The sequence below is a fragment of the Babylonia areolata genome, chromosome 2, assembly GCF_041734735.1.
Source record: "Babylonia areolata isolate BAREFJ2019XMU chromosome 2, ASM4173473v1, whole genome shotgun sequence".
Taxonomy (NCBI): domain Eukaryota; kingdom Metazoa; phylum Mollusca; class Gastropoda; order Neogastropoda; family Buccinidae; genus Babylonia; species Babylonia areolata.
In genome coordinates this window covers 41,013,788-41,033,787 of record NC_134877.1, presented here as the reverse complement: position 1 = coordinate 41,033,787, position 20,000 = coordinate 41,013,788, and the positions used below count along the sequence as shown (strand labels likewise).

General features: G+C 43.2%; 1 protein-coding gene across 3 annotated transcripts in view; it reads right to left on the bottom strand.

Moving 5' to 3' along the window:
- Window positions 1–5,251: 5,251 nt before the first annotated feature.
- The window catches only part of LOC143301399 (uncharacterized), a 62,126-nt gene continuing 47,377 nt past the window's right edge, over window positions 5,252–20,000 (bottom strand). For all 3 annotated transcript variants that reach the window (XM_076615670.1, XM_076615660.1, XM_076615651.1), the window contains exons 8-16: window positions 18,895–19,794; window positions 18,218–18,508; window positions 16,928–17,005; window positions 14,569–14,688; window positions 12,639–12,780; window positions 12,360–12,489; window positions 10,020–10,132; window positions 8,617–8,724; window positions 5,252–5,802 (exon numbers count right to left, since the gene is read on the bottom strand). In XM_076615670.1, coding sequence (XP_076471785.1) covers window positions 5,738–5,802; window positions 8,617–8,724; window positions 10,020–10,132; window positions 12,360–12,489; window positions 12,639–12,780; window positions 14,569–14,688; window positions 16,928–17,005; window positions 18,218–18,508; window positions 18,895–19,794 — 1,947 coding nt within the window. In that variant the 3' untranslated portion in view covers window positions 5,252–5,737. The remainder of the gene's footprint in view (window positions 5,803–8,616; window positions 8,725–10,019; window positions 10,133–12,359; window positions 12,490–12,638; window positions 12,781–14,568; window positions 14,689–16,927; window positions 17,006–18,217; window positions 18,509–18,894; window positions 19,795–20,000) is intronic.

The following is a 20,000-nucleotide window of genomic DNA, read 5'->3' as shown; positions in this document are numbered from 1 at the left end:
TGACCGTGTTTTCTCTCTCTGTATGTATGCCTGTCTTTCAATCTTTCCCCTGCGTAATTGTCACAATTAGTCATTCGGGTGTGACGGTAAACCGAGGTCCCGTTCGCAGCATGCATGTTACATGATTTAGAATAGAATAGAATAGAACAGATTACATTAGATTAGATTAGAATAGAATATGTTTATTTTTACCAAGTGAACCGGGGTCACAAGGAATATTGGGGGTGGGGGTGGGGGTAGTACATAAAAAAGGTACAAGCATAAATCGATAATCATATACAAACAGATTCAGTGCATGTGCATATGGATACATGAACTTGGGCATGCACAATCACACATGCGCACTCGCACACACACACGTTTCAACATAAGCCGCACATTGCACATTCCATATGGACGGGACTGATGACGATATTCTGGTAAATGGTTGTCGATTGCACAGTTCTCTTCAATCATACTGGATTTGTTCGAGATACTGATACTTTTGTACCGACGACCCGGGGGGAGCACATTGAAAATCCCCAAACTTGGATGTAATTCGTCCTGGCTGATTGACTGAATTTTTTTTTCAGTACCCACTTATGATATATGTCGTCCAGAGAAGCCTGGTAATCTTGGTGGTAGTTTTAACGATTCTAAGTTCAGGACTGTGATTGCTGCCTTGGAAATGTTTCCGTACCAAACCGTATTAAGAAATGTTAAAATACTTTCGATGACAGCTCTGTAGAAATCAACTATGATTTCTTTTTTAATTCCGAACTTTCTGAGGCGTCGAAATGATCAGCCAGAGAAATTTAAATTCATTAATATCTACTTGCTTGTCTTTAATGACAAGCGGCAAGGGGTCAGATATTGTCTTCCTGAAATCTAAAACTATTTCTTTTGTTTTTGACACGTCGAGTTCCAAGTTGTTTTGATCACACCAGCTGACCCCACGGCAACAAAAGTTGTCCCTGGCAAAATCCTGTACAAAAATCCACTTTGGTACGAAAACAAAAACATTTGCACTAAAAAATGAAAAATTAGAATAAAAAATATAAAAGGGCAGGGGTGGGCAGGGGTGGGTTGGGGGGTAGAGGGCGTAATGGAAGTGCTGCAGTAGGCGCTCTAGATGCTGTGACAAATGAGTAATAACAGTACAATACTGAAAGTTTAGTTGTAACCAGCGTGGACATTATTGCTGTCCACATGTATCCACGTAGACAAGCACAGAATAACACAAAGACTTCCTTTTAAAATAATTTATTATAATCCAAAACATACACTGCTCAAACACAGCCACATAAAAAATAAAATAAAATAGCAGCCTGCCAAGAACAGACTGAACACCAAGAAAATAACATTATAGTAGTATACAATAATATGATAAGAAAGCAATATAGGTTATATTTTTTCTAGGATTTGCAACATAGAAAGCAACCAATAACACGAGACGTAAACAGTTCCCTCCGATATGTAACTGATGATTCCAAAAGCGATATATTAGCCTACTTTTTTTTCCAGAACTAAGTAAAGCACCATGGTAATCGGAATAGACTAATAAAAGCCTATTTTGGGGGGCAGAGTGTCTCTGTGAGGGAGGGGGGAGGTGTGCGCGCTCGCGCGTTCATGTACACATATGCCTACTTGACTTTCTAAAAATAGACACACACACACACACACACACACACACACACACACACAGCGAAAGAATCTATTGGTTCGCGTGTTTTCTTGGTAGTGGTGATCGATTTAAAATTGTAAATAATTCAAATCAAACAGAAGAAAAGAATAAGAAAAACTTCAACCATAGTCATGTGCCAAGTGATGCTGATACCATCTTTGAATTTAGGACACTACACATCGATGGACATGTGGCAGTGACCCTGAGCGTATTCAGAGTGAAAGAAACCTTCACGAAAAGCCAAATTACCTGGGTCAGTATATAATGTATATATAAATTTCGGCGAAGCATACTGGTTATCGTTTGTGCAGGACTGTGCTTTAATGGACAACGCTGATTATATACATCTGTCTTCTGCTGTTGTTTTTATTCCACTCATTACACACACACACACACACACACACACACACACACACACGTGCGCGCGCGCGCGTACTCACTCACACACATGCACACGACTATTCACACGCACACAAACATGCACACAATAATGTTTTAAAAACATATAAACATTCCTGATGGAAAAAAAAAGATCAGCTCTCCTCAATGGATGAGAGACCCGCTCTTTCGTTCAAGACACCGCTCACATGAAACGCGTGGTTCTGTATTTCTCTTTTCTTCTTTATGCTCAAGTTCCTGAACACTGACGGGGTTTACAAGATCTGTAACGTGCATGTGCCATCTTACGCATGTGCGTGCACACTAATGAGTTTAGGCACTGTGAATTCTGCACATGTGTCCAACTGGGTGTTCAAGAAAAACCTCCACCTGAACCTGGGTCTGAACCCTCTGGACCTCCAGAATGAAAGACCAAGACTCTGACCACGCGGCTGGTGCACCCTGTCAAACGGCATGGCTGGAAATCATTCCAGCACAGAAGGTGAAGGGTGAGACGTCAACATCGTCAGGCCAGATGAATCAAGTTGTCCTGGCTGCAGGAAGCAAACAACGTGCCCATCACCCCTACCCACCCCCACCCACTCCCACCCCTTACCGGGCCCACACAGCATGCCACGTAAAAATAACATCTCAGAGGTACGTTCATCGCACCACAAGTGTTCGTTGGCCTCGTGTATAGTTGAGAGAAGAAGAAACTTATGGACCGGGAGAAGGCGCCGAGAGTTACTTCAACTACGTATCAAATGAATGCAAATATCTGTATACTGTGTGAAAGCAAATGTATGTACACCTGTGCGAAGGCAAATGTCTGTACACTAAGTGATTCAGACACTAAAAGCACTGACTGACTGACTAACTGATATCATCATCAGTCCCAAAAATTCGGTAGAACACGCCGCTCGCTCTATGACAGAACCCTATAACACTGTTGTACTGAAACAATATACACCTGACGTTCAAGACACTGTGTGATAGGCATCGGAACGAAGTGGAATAAAGGGGGGCAATTTAGGTAAGGTGGGGAACAGGGGAGTGGATGCAACATAGAAGGTCAGTGCGGTTTATATATATATATATATATATATATATATATATATATATCAACATGACACTAATAAATGAAAAACGAGGATGGGGGGCCTGGGCGGGAGGGGGAGACATGGTGGAATCAGTGTAAAGCATTAACAACACAAAAACCAGCCAGTCATACACTTTTTTTTGCACAAAAGGCAGTGAAGGTCATCGCGTGGATAAAAATGGGTATATTCCAACAATACAAATAAACACCCCCACTCTATTCATTAACAATTGACCATATATTTACAAACTGAAATTCTTGCAAAATACTTACTTGCAATAAAGGGGTTGTTCCTTGTCTGGAATTCTGATTTGTATTGTATGAATAATAATAATAATAATATGCAGACATATTTAGCGCAGTATCCCCATCTCAAATGGGGCTCACCACGCTTTACAATAAAATATACAAATTTAAGACTGAGTGACCTACAAATATGTACAATTTTATTGTGGACAACAGCCAGGCAGAGGACAGCTTTGATAACAGCTTCGAGTGAAATGTCTCCACTGCAATGGGATATATATATATCATGTTCTTCAGTCTAGATTTACACTTTATACACCGAGGGGTTGGGACAAATGGTTGGCTGGGTGGTTGGGATCTTGCTTCACGAATCATTCGTAGGCTGAACACGTTACCCACAGACAGGGGCTTATAGTCTAAGGTTTCAAACTGTGCCAGTCTTGTTCGTGTCACTCAACAACAGAAGTAAACCCTTATCAGACAGTGCCCGAGAAAGTCAGTATGGACTGGGTCATGGCTGTTGTGTTAGTTCTAAACTCCTTCAGTTGACGCAAGAAGTGTAGCTTCCATTGTGCTTTCTTACAACTGGATATTAGTATTATCGTACCAGGTGAGCGTTTTAGAGACATGCACACCTGAAAACTTGGACGAATCAATCTGTTCAACAGCCTGATTTTTTACTAATAGTGGAAACAGAAGTATTTTCTTTTCTTGCAGGCTCGGTTTATCGTCTCATCGGGGGGTGGGGTGGGGTGGGGTGGGGGCGGGGAATTTCAAGCATCAAAACCAATTACTTGAGATATATGGGACTTAGAAGGGTGGGAGCCAAAACCCCGGTCCTTCCAAGAATCAAACTCGGGGACTACGCCGCTTCTGAGTCAATCGGTCTGTCCATCACCTGGCCACTGTGGGCTGACATGGGCTCTGATTGCAACAAAACATCCAGCCGTAATGCCAAAATCTCCAGGGTCAGTCCCAGAAAACAAGTGCTGCTCTTCTTGAAAAAGCAAGTCCCGTTTCAGTTTCAAGGTGTCAAAACGTGCGGGCTGATCCACATACGCTTCAACATATCTGCTGTTAAAAAAAAAACCCAACCAGGAGCAGATGCCTGACCCACAGTGCTGGTCTGGCCTTGACAACATCCAGTAACCCTTATTGGTAGTACAGCGGGATCTCATCACTTCACTGTGCGCTCCTATTTTCCCCTCCCAACATCTGTTTTGACAGAAACCCGTAAAAGCAGCTACAGCACTGTCTATTCTATGCAGACAATCCTTAAAAATATATACAGAAAAAGTGATGAACGGTTACAAAATAAGAATAATCACTTGTATCACTGTCATTTATCACCAACGTCAACATACAAAACCAATAACAAAAAGAAATAAAATCTGATTGTAGCAATGATGGTTTTAACAACAAGAGCAATAATGCTGATAATAATGACCACCACCATCGTAAATGTTCAGGCCACCGATTATGCCTAATATTCAGGCACCAGTTATGCATAAATATGCTACAATAATAAAAATGACAAATCACAATCAATCTGTGATATTCATGCATCATTTACATTAAATTTGTAACGATTATAAAAATCGGTATCACAAATATTCTGTGATATTCATTACATCAATTATGCGTAAATTTTTGACAAAATCAAAGAGACAGACAAACAGTTACAGGAACAGATATGAAGAGGAGGAGAAACGGACAGGAAGACAGAGAGAAAAAGAGACAGAAAGCAAAGATCGAATGAAAGAGAGAGAGAGAGAGTGACAGAGAGAGGGAGAGAGAGAGAGAGAATGTGAGTGTTTGTGTGCACAGTCACTCACACTTAGGCTGCGCACGTGTTTGTGGTATGTGTATTTGCATGAGTGAATGGGTGTGTAAATGAGCGTGCGTGTGTGTGCGCGTATGTATGAATGTGCCTGCGTGTGTGTGTGTGCGCGTGTATGTGTGAGAGAAAGAGAGTGACAGAGAGTGTTTGTGTGAGTGTGTGTGCGAGTGTGTGTGTGTGCGCACGCGCGCGTGCGTGGGTTTGTGTCTGTGTGTGTGTGAGTGAGTCAGTGGGTGAGTGGGTGTGTGTGGAGGGGATGAGTAAGAGTGTGTGTGTGTGTGTGTGTGTGTGTGTGTGTGTGTGTGTGTGTGTGTGTATGCTCTCTCTATGTTTCTATGCATGTACAAGTACATGCAAGCGTGCGCTCGCGCGGAAGACTAACGGTCACTGTAAAGAATGAAGTTCATTCGAATGCGATTACGACGTGTCATTGGGGGATTCTTTCGCTTTGGCCGGGTGTTTCCTGGAAGACTGCTGACAGCGTATCATCACATCGTGTCCGCGGCCGAGATCAGCCCAGGAGAAGGCCCATGGCAAGCGACGTCAACAGAAGATACAGAGACATCAGAGCCACGTCTGAAACGACACAGAAAGTGGCACATGTTATCACCAAGGTAAGCAACCAGATATCACCATGATTATCACCAAGGTATGGCAACTACCAAGGTAGACAGCCATATTATGACCATGATAATCACCAAAGTAGGTAACCATAATACACAAAAGCATGGCAATCATAATATCACCAAAGTTGTTGTTTCTCCTTCGGAAGCGAAGACGAGCATGAGTTTCACAATGGGTGGGTCCATAGATGATTAATAATTCCAGTCCTGGCTCTGAAGTGTTGATCGCACTGCAGACAGGGTTCAGCTGGTGCTGTTCACATGCAGGTGGGTAAAGTGTCTTCTCCTTGAGTTGCTGGCGTTTCAGAATGGGGGTGCTGATCCTCTGCTCATAAAAGGTGGCGACATCAGAATGGACCCAGCTGCGCCATACTGAGCGATCAGAGGCTTCAGTTTCCCATGTGTTTGGATCAATGCCACAGCACTTAATATTATCAATTATATAATCACCAAGATTACCGTCAAGGTAGGCAACCCAATCATAACCAAGATATGGCAACCACATCATCATTTAAGTATGCAATTATATTATCACCAAAGCAGGCACCCATATGTAGGCGACAGTATTATCAAGATACGGCAACCTGTTATCACCAAAGTAGGCATCCATATTATCACCAAGATAGGCGACAGTATTATCACCTTACACCAAGGCAGGCAACCGTGTGGTCTTAAAGGTAGACAACCATATTATTGTCACCAGTGTAGGCAACCATATTATCACCTAGCTAGGTAATTGTAATATCACCAAGGTAGACATGGAAACTAAGGGGGGTGTTAAAAAACATCACCATACACAGTCAACATCCACCCATCCACACACACAGCTGGTCTCCCATACATAAAACTATATGCACTTCTTTTTATTTGATCAAAAGAATACATTGGTCTTCCACCTAAAGGAATTGGCCGATGGCACACCCTACCCAAAGTCCGTGTCTATTCGCTGGGATTTTGTGTGTGTGTGTGTGTGTGTGTGTGTGTGTACGCGAGTAGTCATATGTATGTGCGTTTTAACATCATTTACAAAATTTTCTTCTCTTTTTGGTTGTCGTTACTACGCACTGTAGCTGATGCAGATATGCGTTTTAACGCTTATTATTTTGTTGTTCGATTTTTTTTTAAACAGCTGAGATTCACTTTTTATATGATGAAATAAAAAAAGATCCTTTGTAATTCAACCTAAACCCCTTCCCCCTCCCACCCGTCTCCCCCACCCCACATCCCCTCTTTTCAACAGGACGTATTACTAAAACAGCATGGGTTACACAGTCAACTCAGCAAGTATAACAAAAGCACGGCATGAATATAAGAGAACACACACATACACGGAATTTATTTCACACCAGGCTATTCTTCAACAAAAAGGCAGTCTGCATGCATACTGGAAAAAAAATGCCCCTGAGAATATTGAAAACAGTATAAAACTAACGACCACGAACACAACGATATTTCAAGTGCACCTAAACCAAGAAATACGCTTTAGAAATCCACCTTTCTGAACTCTGGTGGAAATTCATAGAGTAGGCGTACACTCACAAAAGAGGGAAAAAAAATGAAAAGAAAGAAAGAAAAAAACAACCGAATAAAAAGCCTGTTTGAGTAAATTCTGAAATAGGCTATAATGCCGTAAACTGACTAAAAAAATGAACAGTAAAACTAGTTTATATTCATTAGTCTACCGTTTTATTCATCATCTGTGAAGTGTTTTGTATATGGGTGAAACACCTATGGCAGACTTCAAAGGCCTGACCAGAGTGATCGGTGTACGCGTTGCTTCCCCTTTTGTTTAGCAAAATGTGTGGATCAGAACGCTCTCTTTGTCACCTTCTTGAAACTGTTACCGTGCACTGGCAGTGTATTTGTGTCTGTTTGTTTGTTGTTTTTTAGGGAATACATTTTCTATGTGTGCATTTGTTTGTTTGTCTTCATATCTACTTTCTCTTTTTATTATTGATGGCTTGATGTAAATTATCTTTTTTAAGCAGATGTTGATTATTCAATGTACCACCTGACTTCGACTCCTTTTTTTTTTCTTTTTTTTTTTTGACGGGAAAAACACGCATGGATGTCACAGAGTGTATTGTGCCTGTGTTTTTTTTCCCGACATCATCTGGTTTCACGCGATATTCTACTTCTGAAATCTATTTTTCAGACAGTGGTGACGAGAACTTTAATATCATTGTAATTCCTCAAGTGCAGCCTAATTTGCATCGCTGTGTTTGTGGCTCGCTCTGTGTGGCGTCTTTGCCTAAGTCGTTACACCTCACTGAAGGTCATAAAAATGGACAGCGCTCTGTAGCGCTGAGCCACTGATTTAATGATGATGACTCTTAACTCCTTCTCTATAGGACTGTTATCATTCCGAAAACACACACACACACACACACAAACACACCCATAATAGGGCCTCTCTCTCTCTTCATATATATATATATATATATATATATATATATATATATAGTGCATATGCACATTCATGCATTTTACATGTGCATTAGTTGGCTTTCTAAGATACACACACATGCACGAACATTGAATCTGTTGGGTTCATGGAAGATACTGAGTCAGATTAGCATTCTACACTAGTCACACACACACACACACACACATACAAAGAGAGACAGAGACAAAGATAGAAAGAGGGACGCAGAGACAGAGACAAAGATAGAAAGAGAGACAGAGTGAGATATTATAGAAAGAGAAACAGAAAGAGAGACAGAGACAAACAGACAGACAGAGAGAGAAGAGGGACGGGGGAACCTACTGGCACTTCCAGTGGCGCAGCGTTTTTCAGGCTGGTACATGCCCAGCACAGAGGGGTCTCCTCCAATCACGTTGATGAACCTCTGGCTGTACATTTCAGCATCCATCCCTGTTCACAGCAGCAGTAACAACAACGCCTTCGTTAGATGCGTGTGAAGACATGCTCTTGTGGCGAGTAATAAATGTTTGTTATGTCGAAATTTCAAAAGTGAATTTGGTGGAGAAAAATACACGTCAAATGCCTGATAATTACTTTAAATCAGCTTCATAAGATTTCGAAGTAGTTATCATAAGTTGGTATTTGATATTGGGAGACGTAAAGACATACCATGAGAGTTGTAGTTGTGAAAGTGTTGTAAGAAGTCTGTGATAGGGGATGAGTTCCATTTTACAATGGAATGTCCCAAGCATGATCAATTGTGAGAAAGGTATGCGCTTATAAAATATTGTCTCCAAACAGGTTTTTAAAAATATAATTTTGTAATATACTCAACGCAGACAAAAAAACGTTATTTTAGCTATAAGTAAGTTAATTAAATTTCCGATTGTTTTCTGGATACACTTTTGGGGCTAATAGACATTTATGTTCTTTCAACTTTAATATGACATAGTCGTGTATTTGGATATGTTTGTTCTGGGCACGAAATCATTATTTCGTAGTAATCCTCCATACTCCAGCAGGAGTGAAAGGATAATTAAAACCTGAAACTTGAAACTGGTGTGTGTGTGTGTGTGTGTGTGTGTGTGTGTGTGTGTGTGTGTGTGTTTCTGTGTGTGTTTCTGTGTGTGTCTGTGTTTGTGTCTGTGTGCGTGCGTGTGACAAAGAGAGACAGAAATAAAGAGACAGACAAAGAGAAATAGAGAGAGAGAAAGAGAGACAGAGTGGGAGGGAGAGAGAGAAAGAGAGGTGTGTGTGTGTGTGTGTGTGTGTGTGTGTGTGTGTGTGTGTGTGTGTGTGTGTTGCGAGTGCAGTTGTGACGTGTGTGTGTGTATGTACATGTGCATACAAAATCTCTCAATTTCAATCCTTTCTCCAACAGCTGCTGCTTGTTGATAAACGAGTTCTAATCATTATGCCAAGAACTGACTTTGGCTGCAACTTGGGAGGAATATACTTAAGTTACATGCCTACTGTACAATATTTTGCACAGACAGAATTTAACACCTTCTATCGTAAATTGTGCAGAAAACATAAACAGAGCATAGATATGAGCCAGTGCAATCAATGAAACAGTCTGAAATCATTTGCCTCAAAAGTTTGAAAAAAAAAAACTCTTTCATTTTCTTCTTTCATTTTAGAATCCACACTGAGGAAGTGCATAATACTGAACTCTACACACAAGATGGGACAGTACAATAGGATGAACTCACTCCTTCACATACAAACACAGCCAACAAACTTGCCCAGAAAGTATATGCGTGTGTTTGTGCAGTCACTTTCGACGCTCAAAACCTCCACTGCTACGTCGTAGGTCCCAGAGTTGATGACTGAGGCGATCTTTTCCACCATACCAGTTCTGCAAAGAAAGAGAAAAAGAAAGAATGAAGAAGAAGTTTATTAGTTGCTCATCTACTATCCCCGGCACAAAATTATTGAACTGTCAACCAACCCTTTCTCTGAAGAAGACAGAAATACAGACACACACAGAGACAGAGAAGCTTAGATGCAGACAGACAGACAGACAGACAGACAGACAGAAGCTTAGAGACAGACAAACAGAGACAGAAACAGAAAGGAAGACAGAAGCACAGCTAAAGACCGACAAGCTTAGAGACAAGGGTGGTAGTCTTGAAGTCGTCTTCAAAATAACATCTTTTCACTTCCAGTGATATTGGAAAGGAAAAACGGTGGGGGAAGAGGGAGTAGGGTATGTATGTGTGTGTATATATATATATATATATAGAGAGAGAGAGAGAGAGAGAGAGAGAGACAGACAGACAGACAGAGCGACAGAACGACAGAGACAGCAAGAGGCGGAAAGAGACACAGAGAGAGAGAGAGAGAGAGAGGAAGACTGATACAGAGAGAACGCAGAGGGAAGGAAAAGGAGAAAGGAACAGAACATAAGTAAAAATGATAGGAAAAAGCTAACATCAAACAGCTATAACAAACGGCCTACTGGACCGTGTAGAAAACCTTCCACATTAACAATTAATGTCTTGAAACTGGGCTGTGCAGAAAACCTTCCCGCAATGGCAATTAACGTCTTGTTAGTATTGGAAGAAATCACGCTCTACAAAAAATACAAAATAGTGGTAAACTGTTGGCTTCCTATCATACGCGTAAAGATCTAATCGTCGTTAACAGCGACGACTTTGGATATGTTATTGGTATGAGAGGTAAAAAGACTGGCACACTGCGGTTAATTAAAGAGTTTGATTTTGAGCCGCCTATTCAGGGGTCAACTGTCGTTTTAGATATACTCCTTAGTGGGGTGCCAGAGGATTTTGTAGAAGTTTTAAAAGGGTTGCAGATAAAATGGCCTGGAAATCTTAAAAATAAACTCTTGAGAATTACCATCAAAATTCCAGTGGTTGACCCATCTGATCAACCCGATCCCTCTATAGAATTCTCGCTTGAAGGTGTCATCAAACGTCCATCATTAGATAAAATATCTCTCGACTTTATTCACATCGGACCTCTTCAGCTTAAAAGACTGCGCTACTCTCCTCATCCTGTTACCATCATTTAAAAAAAAATGATTACTATAGAATAATGGAGTTTCGCCTACGAGAGATATCGAATATAAAAAACAACCTCGAAAAAGAGCGTGATGAAAGAACTTTATTTTATAAAAAATATAAACGCGGTGTAAATATCGCTACAGCCGCGGATACAACGCTGACAACTCTTAGTATCGCCCTTGGGGCATCGGGTGTTGGATTACTGTTGAGTGTCGCCGCTGCTCCCGTAGCTATTGGAATAGAAGTGGGAGCTGGTCTCCTTGGTGTGGTTGGTTTAACTTGTAAATTTATTCATAAAAAATTAATGTCACAAGCTATGAAGCACAACGAGATTCGCGTGTTGGCCGAGTCAAAACTGAACACTATAAATGATCTTATTTCAAAAGCATTAGAAGATGATAAAATAAGCGATGAAGAATTTAGTCTCATTCTGGCTGAAGTTGAAAAATTCAATGCAATGAAAACAGACATAAAATCGAAACACAAAACTCAGTTGTTAAAGAAAAATCTATTTGATATTCAAGATGGTAAACCATCCAAAAAGCTAACTAGGTCAAACGTTCATATGTGAACGGTTGACTCAACCTCCTCTCTTTAAGGACCATTTGGCTCTCCATACACACATATTTAAGCCGGTTTTTCGTTTTTATGCTTCAGGGCGGTATTGCGCGGTTTTGGGCTGGGGTCGGTTGTATATAGAACCCCCATGACCGTTTCGCTCCCCTCCATACACATATCCAACCATCATATTTTATTTTATCTTGTGATTTGGCTCTCCATACACATATAACTTGTTTTAACTATATATATTTTTTTTTTTATGCTTGAGGGTCATATTACTCCAACATACACAGGTTTTGGTTAAATTTTTTTTATGCTTGAGGGCCTTAACACAAGCTAATACGCCCAAAAAAGTTGTATGTAGAACCCCCATCTCTTATACTACTCGTCTTACAATTGGACTGTGCAGCAAAATCTCCCGCGAAAGCAATCTAAGTCTTGAAATTGTCAAATCTGCATTCAGACGGACGGAGACAGAGGCCGAGAGGAGTGACTGACCTGTCGATGGTTGGCGTGGTCTTGATGTGCATGGTGTAGGAGTTGGTCAGGGCGGCAGGCATGATGTCAGCACAGGCCAGGCGGGGTGCCCCTCTCTGCTCTGTGTGTACCACGATGGACCGTCCCACCACTGAAACACACACACACACACACACACACACATATATATACATATATAGATATATAATTTGTAATACTTAATATATAATAATAGATTAACATTACATATATATATGTGTGTGTGTGTGTGTGTGTGTGTGTGTGTGTGTGTTGTCTCACCTCCGTAACGTCCGGCCAGAGGCAGGTAGACATCGTTGACCACCATGGGCCCAGAGCCCATGTCGTAGGTTCCCAGCTTGTTGGACTGGTCACCCAGTTCGCAGCGTAGCGGGTTCGACAGCTTGCACTCTGAATACACGCTCTGTCAACAACACAAACCTCAGGTTATTGACAGTGCATAAACAACAGTTTGCTCCCACTTCACCCCAACCCCTCGCTCTCAAACAATCGAAACAGGTAGTAATCTTCGACACAATTCGCACATTAAGATGTCTAACGTAAATCCAATGGAAATGTACTTCCAAAGGACGGACGAACTACTATCTCCCGACTGACAACACACATTCACAGCTGCTTTTCTGGTCACGCGCGAATCTTTGAGTGTACTCAGCACTCAAAGTCAGTTGCTTTACCATATAATTATACTCAAAGCACACACATGCACATACACACACGCGCGCGCACACACACACATACAAACACAAGATTTCCTTTCATACACACACATACGCAAAGAGAGAGAGACAGAGAGAGAGAGAGAGATTTTATATATCATTCAGCCCTATACATAATGGGTGTTATCAGATAGAGAGACAGACAGACAGAGACAGACTGACATACAAAGAGAGAGAGAGAGATGGAGAGATAGTGGGGCACACAGAGAGAGTGAGAGATGGAGAGGTAGTGGGGCAGAGAGAGAGAGAGAGAGAGAGAGAGAGAGAGATGGAGAGGTAGTAGGGGAGAGAGAAAGAGAGAGAGAGAGAGATGGAGAGGTAGTAGGGGAGAGAGAAAGAGAGAGAGAGAGAGATGGAGAGATAGTGGGGCACAGAGAGAGAGAGATGGAGAGGTAGTGAGGCAGAGAGAGAGAGAGATATGGAGAGGTAGTAGGGGAGACAGAAAGAGAGAGAGAGAGCTGGAGAGATAGTGGGGCAGAGAGAGAGAGAGAGCTGGAGAGGTAGTGGGGCAGAGAGAGAGAGAGAGAGAGAGAGAGAGAGAGAGAGAGCTGGAGAGATAGTGGGGCAGAGAGAGATGGAGAGGTAGTGGGGCAGAGAGAGGGAGATGGAGAGATAGTGGGGCAGAGAGAGAGAGAGAGACAGAGAGAGAGAGAGATGGAGAGATAGTGGGGTAGAGAGAGAGAGAGAGATGGAGAGATAGTGGGGTAGAGAGAGAGAGAGAGATGGAGAGATAGTGGGGCAGAGAGAGAGAGAAAGAGAGAACGGTAGTGGGGCACAGAGAGAGAGATGGCGAGGTAGTGGGGCAGAGAGAGAGAGATAGAGAGAGAGATAGAGAGAGAGAGATGGAGAGGTAGTGGGGCACAGAGAGAGAGAGATGGAGAGGTAGTGGGGCAGAGAAAGAGAGAGAGATGGAGAGATAGTGGGGCAGAGAGAGAGAGAGAGATGGAGAGGTAGTGGGAGAGAGATACAGAGACCGACCGACATACAGGCAGCCAGCCAGCTACAGACAGAAACAGGGAAAGTGGGGCAAGGATAAGGACTGGGGGCATGACTACGGGATCTGCATTTAAATACATGCAACTTCAGCAATTTTTCAGTGCAAACCGAACTTAATGGCCCGATTTTGAGGCCATTATTTTATGGACGTCCCACTGAAGCCGCGCTGAGTCAGTCTTTTATGGGCTCTCATAAAGTTGTCACACACACACACACACACACACATCGAAAAAATAAAACAAAACAAAACAAAAATCCCAACGCGTATACGTATTTTAACACAACACACACACACACACACACACACACACACACACACACATATATCTATTTACCGTAACACACACACACACACACTAACACACATACTAACACCAACACACAAACACATATGGATGCTATATATACCATAACACACACACACACACACACACACGCACGCACATGTGTGCACACATAAAGAACCGTTTATTGCTGACCTTAGTAACGTTGACCCTGAAGGGGTTGTAGTGACCGGAGGTACTGGCACAGCGGCCGGGCGTGGCGTGGGCATCGTCCCCCACAGGCAGAATGTGGGTGTGCCAGTTGTGGCGCTCGGTCTGAAAGGTTCAGTTTCTGGTTCAGTTTCTCAAGGAGTCATATCACTGCTTTCGGACAAATCCATTCACGCTACACGACGCCTGCTAGGCATGTGCCTGACCAGCAGCATAACCCAAAGCACTTAGTCAGGCTTTGATTGCATGCACATGTATTTGTGTACCTATCAGAGTGGATTTCTTCCACAGAATTTTGATACATAGAGAGACTGCGAGAGACCGACAGAAACAGAGACTGTGAAAAATTTAACTTAACTGAATTAGTTTCTTCACTTTAAGGTCAAAGCCCCATGTGAATGAAGAAGCAAATTTTACGCTGTTAATTATGAACAATCATGTCATCCACCAAAAGTATGAAAAGAACCTGAAATACAAATATATAATGACATTAACGTAACTCAAAATATGAAACAATTGTTATGTGGTTCAGTAATCAAACAGCAACAAGCAAACTCTCTTCTCTTGAATGCCTTGTAGATATATACAGAGGGAGAGGGGGAGAAGGGGTGGAGGGAGAAAGGAGAGAGGGGGGAGGAGACAAAGAGAAGGGACAGAATGAAACTAAAGAATAAAATGGAAATTAACAAAGAATGAGACCAGGAGATGAAATGATTAACAAATAGTAAAGAGTGGTAAATCTCTCCATTCACAAGGTACGCAACTTCAAGTCAGTGCTGCTTACGCTACCGATTCAGTTAGCACACAGGTAAATAAAAGGTACATTGGAACAAACCCATACACTTCCTCAAAAAGGAAGCGCCGGGCCTGTCCTTATACAGATCATTTGACATGTGCACACAGCAGCAAAGATAGAAGAAACGTGCAAACACAAATTAGCTTTTATTCAAGACTGGCATCGCCTCTTTAATCCTGAACAAGCCACACAGAACACATGGACAAAACAGAACAAACACATGGTTGCCTCGGTGGTTTTTCAACTGGAAATTAACAAAGAATGAGGCCAGGAGATGAAATGATTAACAAATAGTAAAGAGTGGTAAATCTCTCCATTCACAAGGTACACAGCTTCAAGTCAATGCTGCTTACGCTACCGATTCAGCTAGCACACAGGTAAATAAAAAGTACACTGGAACAAACCCAGACACTTCCTCGAAAAGGAAGCGCCAATGTACCTTTTATTTACCTGTGTCCTAGCTGAATCGGTTGCGTAAGCAGCACTGACTTGAAGTTGTGTACCTTGTGAATGGAGAGATTTGCCACTTTTTACTATTTGTTAAAGAATAAAATGTGTTGCGGCATCACAGAGAAGAAAGGAAGAAGCTCACAGTTCACAGAGCTCAAATTATGGATATTTCCATCTATACACTTCTCTTCCGTAATGATGACAACCCCAAATGTTTAAAGCAGTCAAAAAAGGACTCCCTTCGGCACTCCCCTCCCTCGACCCCTCCCCCATCATCCCAAACTTCCCCTCTCTTACTGACTTGGGCGAATTTTCCCACGTTCAGCAAACTGCAATCAAGACAGGGTGAGAGACAAAATCATCCAATCTCATCGCCCGGAAGCAGACTGTCTACACACGATAACATCTCAGAAATCAGTACCATACCCAGCCTCGCTGCTTGCTAAGTATCAGTATCAGTATCAGTATCAGTAGCTCAAGGAGGCGTCACTGCGTTCGGACAAATCCATATACGCTACACCACATCTGCCATGCAGATGCCTGACCAGAAGCGTAACCCAACGCGCTTAGTCAGGCCTTGAGAAAAAAAAAAGATAAATAAAGTAAAATAAAATAAAATAAAAATAAAATAACATAAAATAATAAAATAAAATAAAATAACAAAACAAACCCCAAAAAATTAAAATTAAAATAAATAAATAAATAAGTAAAACAAAAATAAATAAGGAAAAAAAAGAAGATAAATACATTTTAAAAAAACTACTACTAATAATAACAATATTCATAAGGTGCAAAAACTTGATGAGGTCAACTGTAAGCGTACAAAAAAAAAACATAAATAAAATAAAGTAAATAATGAATGCTTGCACAATGATTCGGCATCACCTGTCTGCCATGATAGATGAGTTGTTTCTTTGTTTTTGGTGTAGTATCAAAGGCAGCAGTGAACCCCTACACGAGAGGGAGAGTGAGAGAGTGAGAGAGAGAGAGAGAGAGACAAAGAGAGATAGAGAAAAAAGACAGACAAGAGACAGACAGTAGGACAGACTGATACAAAGAGATAGATACAGGCAAAAAAAAGACGTAAAAGCAACAAACCTGTGTTCCATTTGCTTTTCTGAGATCGACAATCACCGTTGTTGGAGTCATGGCCCCGTCTTTGAATACGAACTGTGTCTGTGGTACACATCACATACCGTGTACACATAATATACATGCTATGTCTGTGGTACGCATCACATACCGTGTACACATAATATACATGCTATGTCTGTGGTACGCATCACATACCGTGTACACATAATATACATGCTATGTCTGTGGTACGCATCACATACTGTGTACACATAATATACATGCTATGTCTGTGGCACGCATCACATACCGTGTACACATAATATACATGCTATGTCTGTGGTACACATCACATACCGTATACACATAATATACATGCTATGTCTCTGGTACACATCACATTACCGTGTACACATAATATACATTCTATGTCTGTGGTACACATCCCATACAGTGTAAATATAATATACATGCTATGTCTGTGGTACACATCACATACCGTGTACACATAATATACATGCTATGTCTGTGGTACATATCACATACCGTGTGCACATAATATACATGCTATGTCTGTGGTGCATATCACATACCGTGTGCACATAATATACATGCTATGTCTGTGGTACACATAACATTCCGTGTACATATAATGTACATGCTATGTCTGTGGTACACATAACATACCGTGTACACGTAATATACATGCTATGTCTGTGGTACACATAACATACAGTGGTACACATAACATATTGTATGCATATAATATACAGTGATGCACATGTACCCTGTACACATAACATACATACTGTACAATTATCATGTTCACACAAAACTGATGCGTCTGTGATACATGTAACATACCGTGCACATATAACATTCCGTGTACACATAGCATACCGAGGTAGGTATAACATACCGTGTACGCATATCATAAACTTTAAACAAACAGTGGTACATGCACTGTGTAAATGCGAAATGTCACAGTGATACACTGATCATGCTGACGTACAACTGACACATACAGCACTTGGGGGAGTACAAAATGTACCCGGGTTCATAAGTAACATAGTCATCCACTTTGACAGAAATTTATAAACACAGCACAGGCGCAAACGCATAGATAATGCACACCAGGGCACGGGCACGTATACACGCACGAAGCATAAGAACCGACAGAGAATATCTTTTACATCATACCGCTACACGCAAACGCGCGTGCTCGAGCACGCACACGCACACACGCGCGCGCGCGCGCGCACACACACACACACACACACACACACACACCACATAACACACTACCAAACTCACCAGTGTAATAGTCCCCACGACCTCCCCAGAGAACACAGCCTTGGCCGTGAACAGTTTGCCCGCCGCCCCGGGCACTGCCTGGTAGCCAATGTCGGCACAGCCCAGGCTCGAACCCGAGGACTGCAGGTAGAAGGCCCTGCCCCTGACGCTCCTCACGCCCCACACGTCCAGGGAGGGGTCCACCCAGGTCAGGCCCGTCACCGTACCGCCGCTGCCCGGCAGGGGTCCGAACTTGGCCGTCAGGTCCCCCACTGGAATGAGGTCCTTGGTGCTGCCCCCTGAGGAGCTAGCCTGCAGTGGGGGGGAACGGTGGTTAGAAATAAACATGAAGTCGGGGGAAATGTGTCAGCTTGTGCTCGCATCCATACACGCGCGCGTGCATGTGAGCGGGTGTACAAACACATACACACGCACACACATACGAATGCAAAGACACATGTTCACACTCACGTGTGTGAAAAGATACACATGCGCGTTCTCTCTCTCTCTCTCTTTCACACACACACACACACACACACACACTCACACACACTACAAACACACACATTCTCATATACATAAAACACTTGTACGTGCACACACACACACACACACACACTACAAACACACACATTCTCATATACATAAAACACTTGTACGTGCACACACACACACACACACACACACACACACCTCACCTCAAAAGGATTGTACAGCCCCAGCCCGGAACAGCGGTCGTCCCCTCCACCCCTCACGGGCCGAGAGCCCACAGTGCTGGAGACGGAAGTGTAGGACGACAGCGACTGGAACCGGACGTCGATGGTGGTGGGCACCTGCACCACCCCCACCTGCTGGCTGAAGGTGATCGACCCGAAGTCGGCACCCTCCCCCCAAGACCTGGCCACCGCCACCTGCGGCAACACCTTCATCAGGGTGGCGCAGGCCAGGTACCCGCTTCCCCCATCCGAGGCTCTCAGCACCAGGGAGCTGCCCTGCACGGAGTTGGAACCTTGCAGGGGCAGGTTAGTGTCGGTGAAGAAGCCGATGGCTGGGGTTCCACCGGCCGACTGACGCACGGAGACGGGCCGGTGCTTGCCCGTGAGGTCCCCCGCCTTACACCTGAGGGGGGCTGAGGGCTGGCACTGCGTGTCGTACTGCGCCGCGTTCACCCCCATGGGGTTCACCACCACGTCCCCTGCGGACCGGCACCGCGCGCTGACGTCCTCCTCCAGCATGTCCCCGCCCACCGGGTCGGCATGCACGGCCCATGAGTGCTCGCTCGTGCTCCCCGTCACGCCGTCCGCGTAGTCCAGCCGGTAGTACACTGTGGTGTCCGCCCCTTCGTCCCCCATACGCTGCTGTAGCAACACGTGACCTATGACCGGGTATGTGAAGGTCGCCATGACGGAGGTCAAGGCCGCGGTGTCAAGGAGGTTGGCGCACACCCAGCGCGGTGTGCCCGGCTGGTCGTAGTGGATGACGATGGAGCGGCCCAACACAGAGTTGACGCCGAACAGCGGCAGGTTGAAGTCAGTGTACGTCTGGGTCTTGCTGTCAGAACCGGAGAGGAGGCCGTACTTCTTGCTCAGATCCCCTACCTGTAAAAAAACAGAAACAAAGAGAGAATAGATAAATAAATAGATAAATATAATCATCATTATCATCACGGAAGTCTGTCGCCAACGATGAAGACGTCAGTGACTTTGGAGATTAGAACGCAGCCCAAGGGCAGACACACAAAACGCGGCCGCACTATTGCATATCATAGGTCTCGTATTCTCTCTATGGGGGATTGACACTCTTG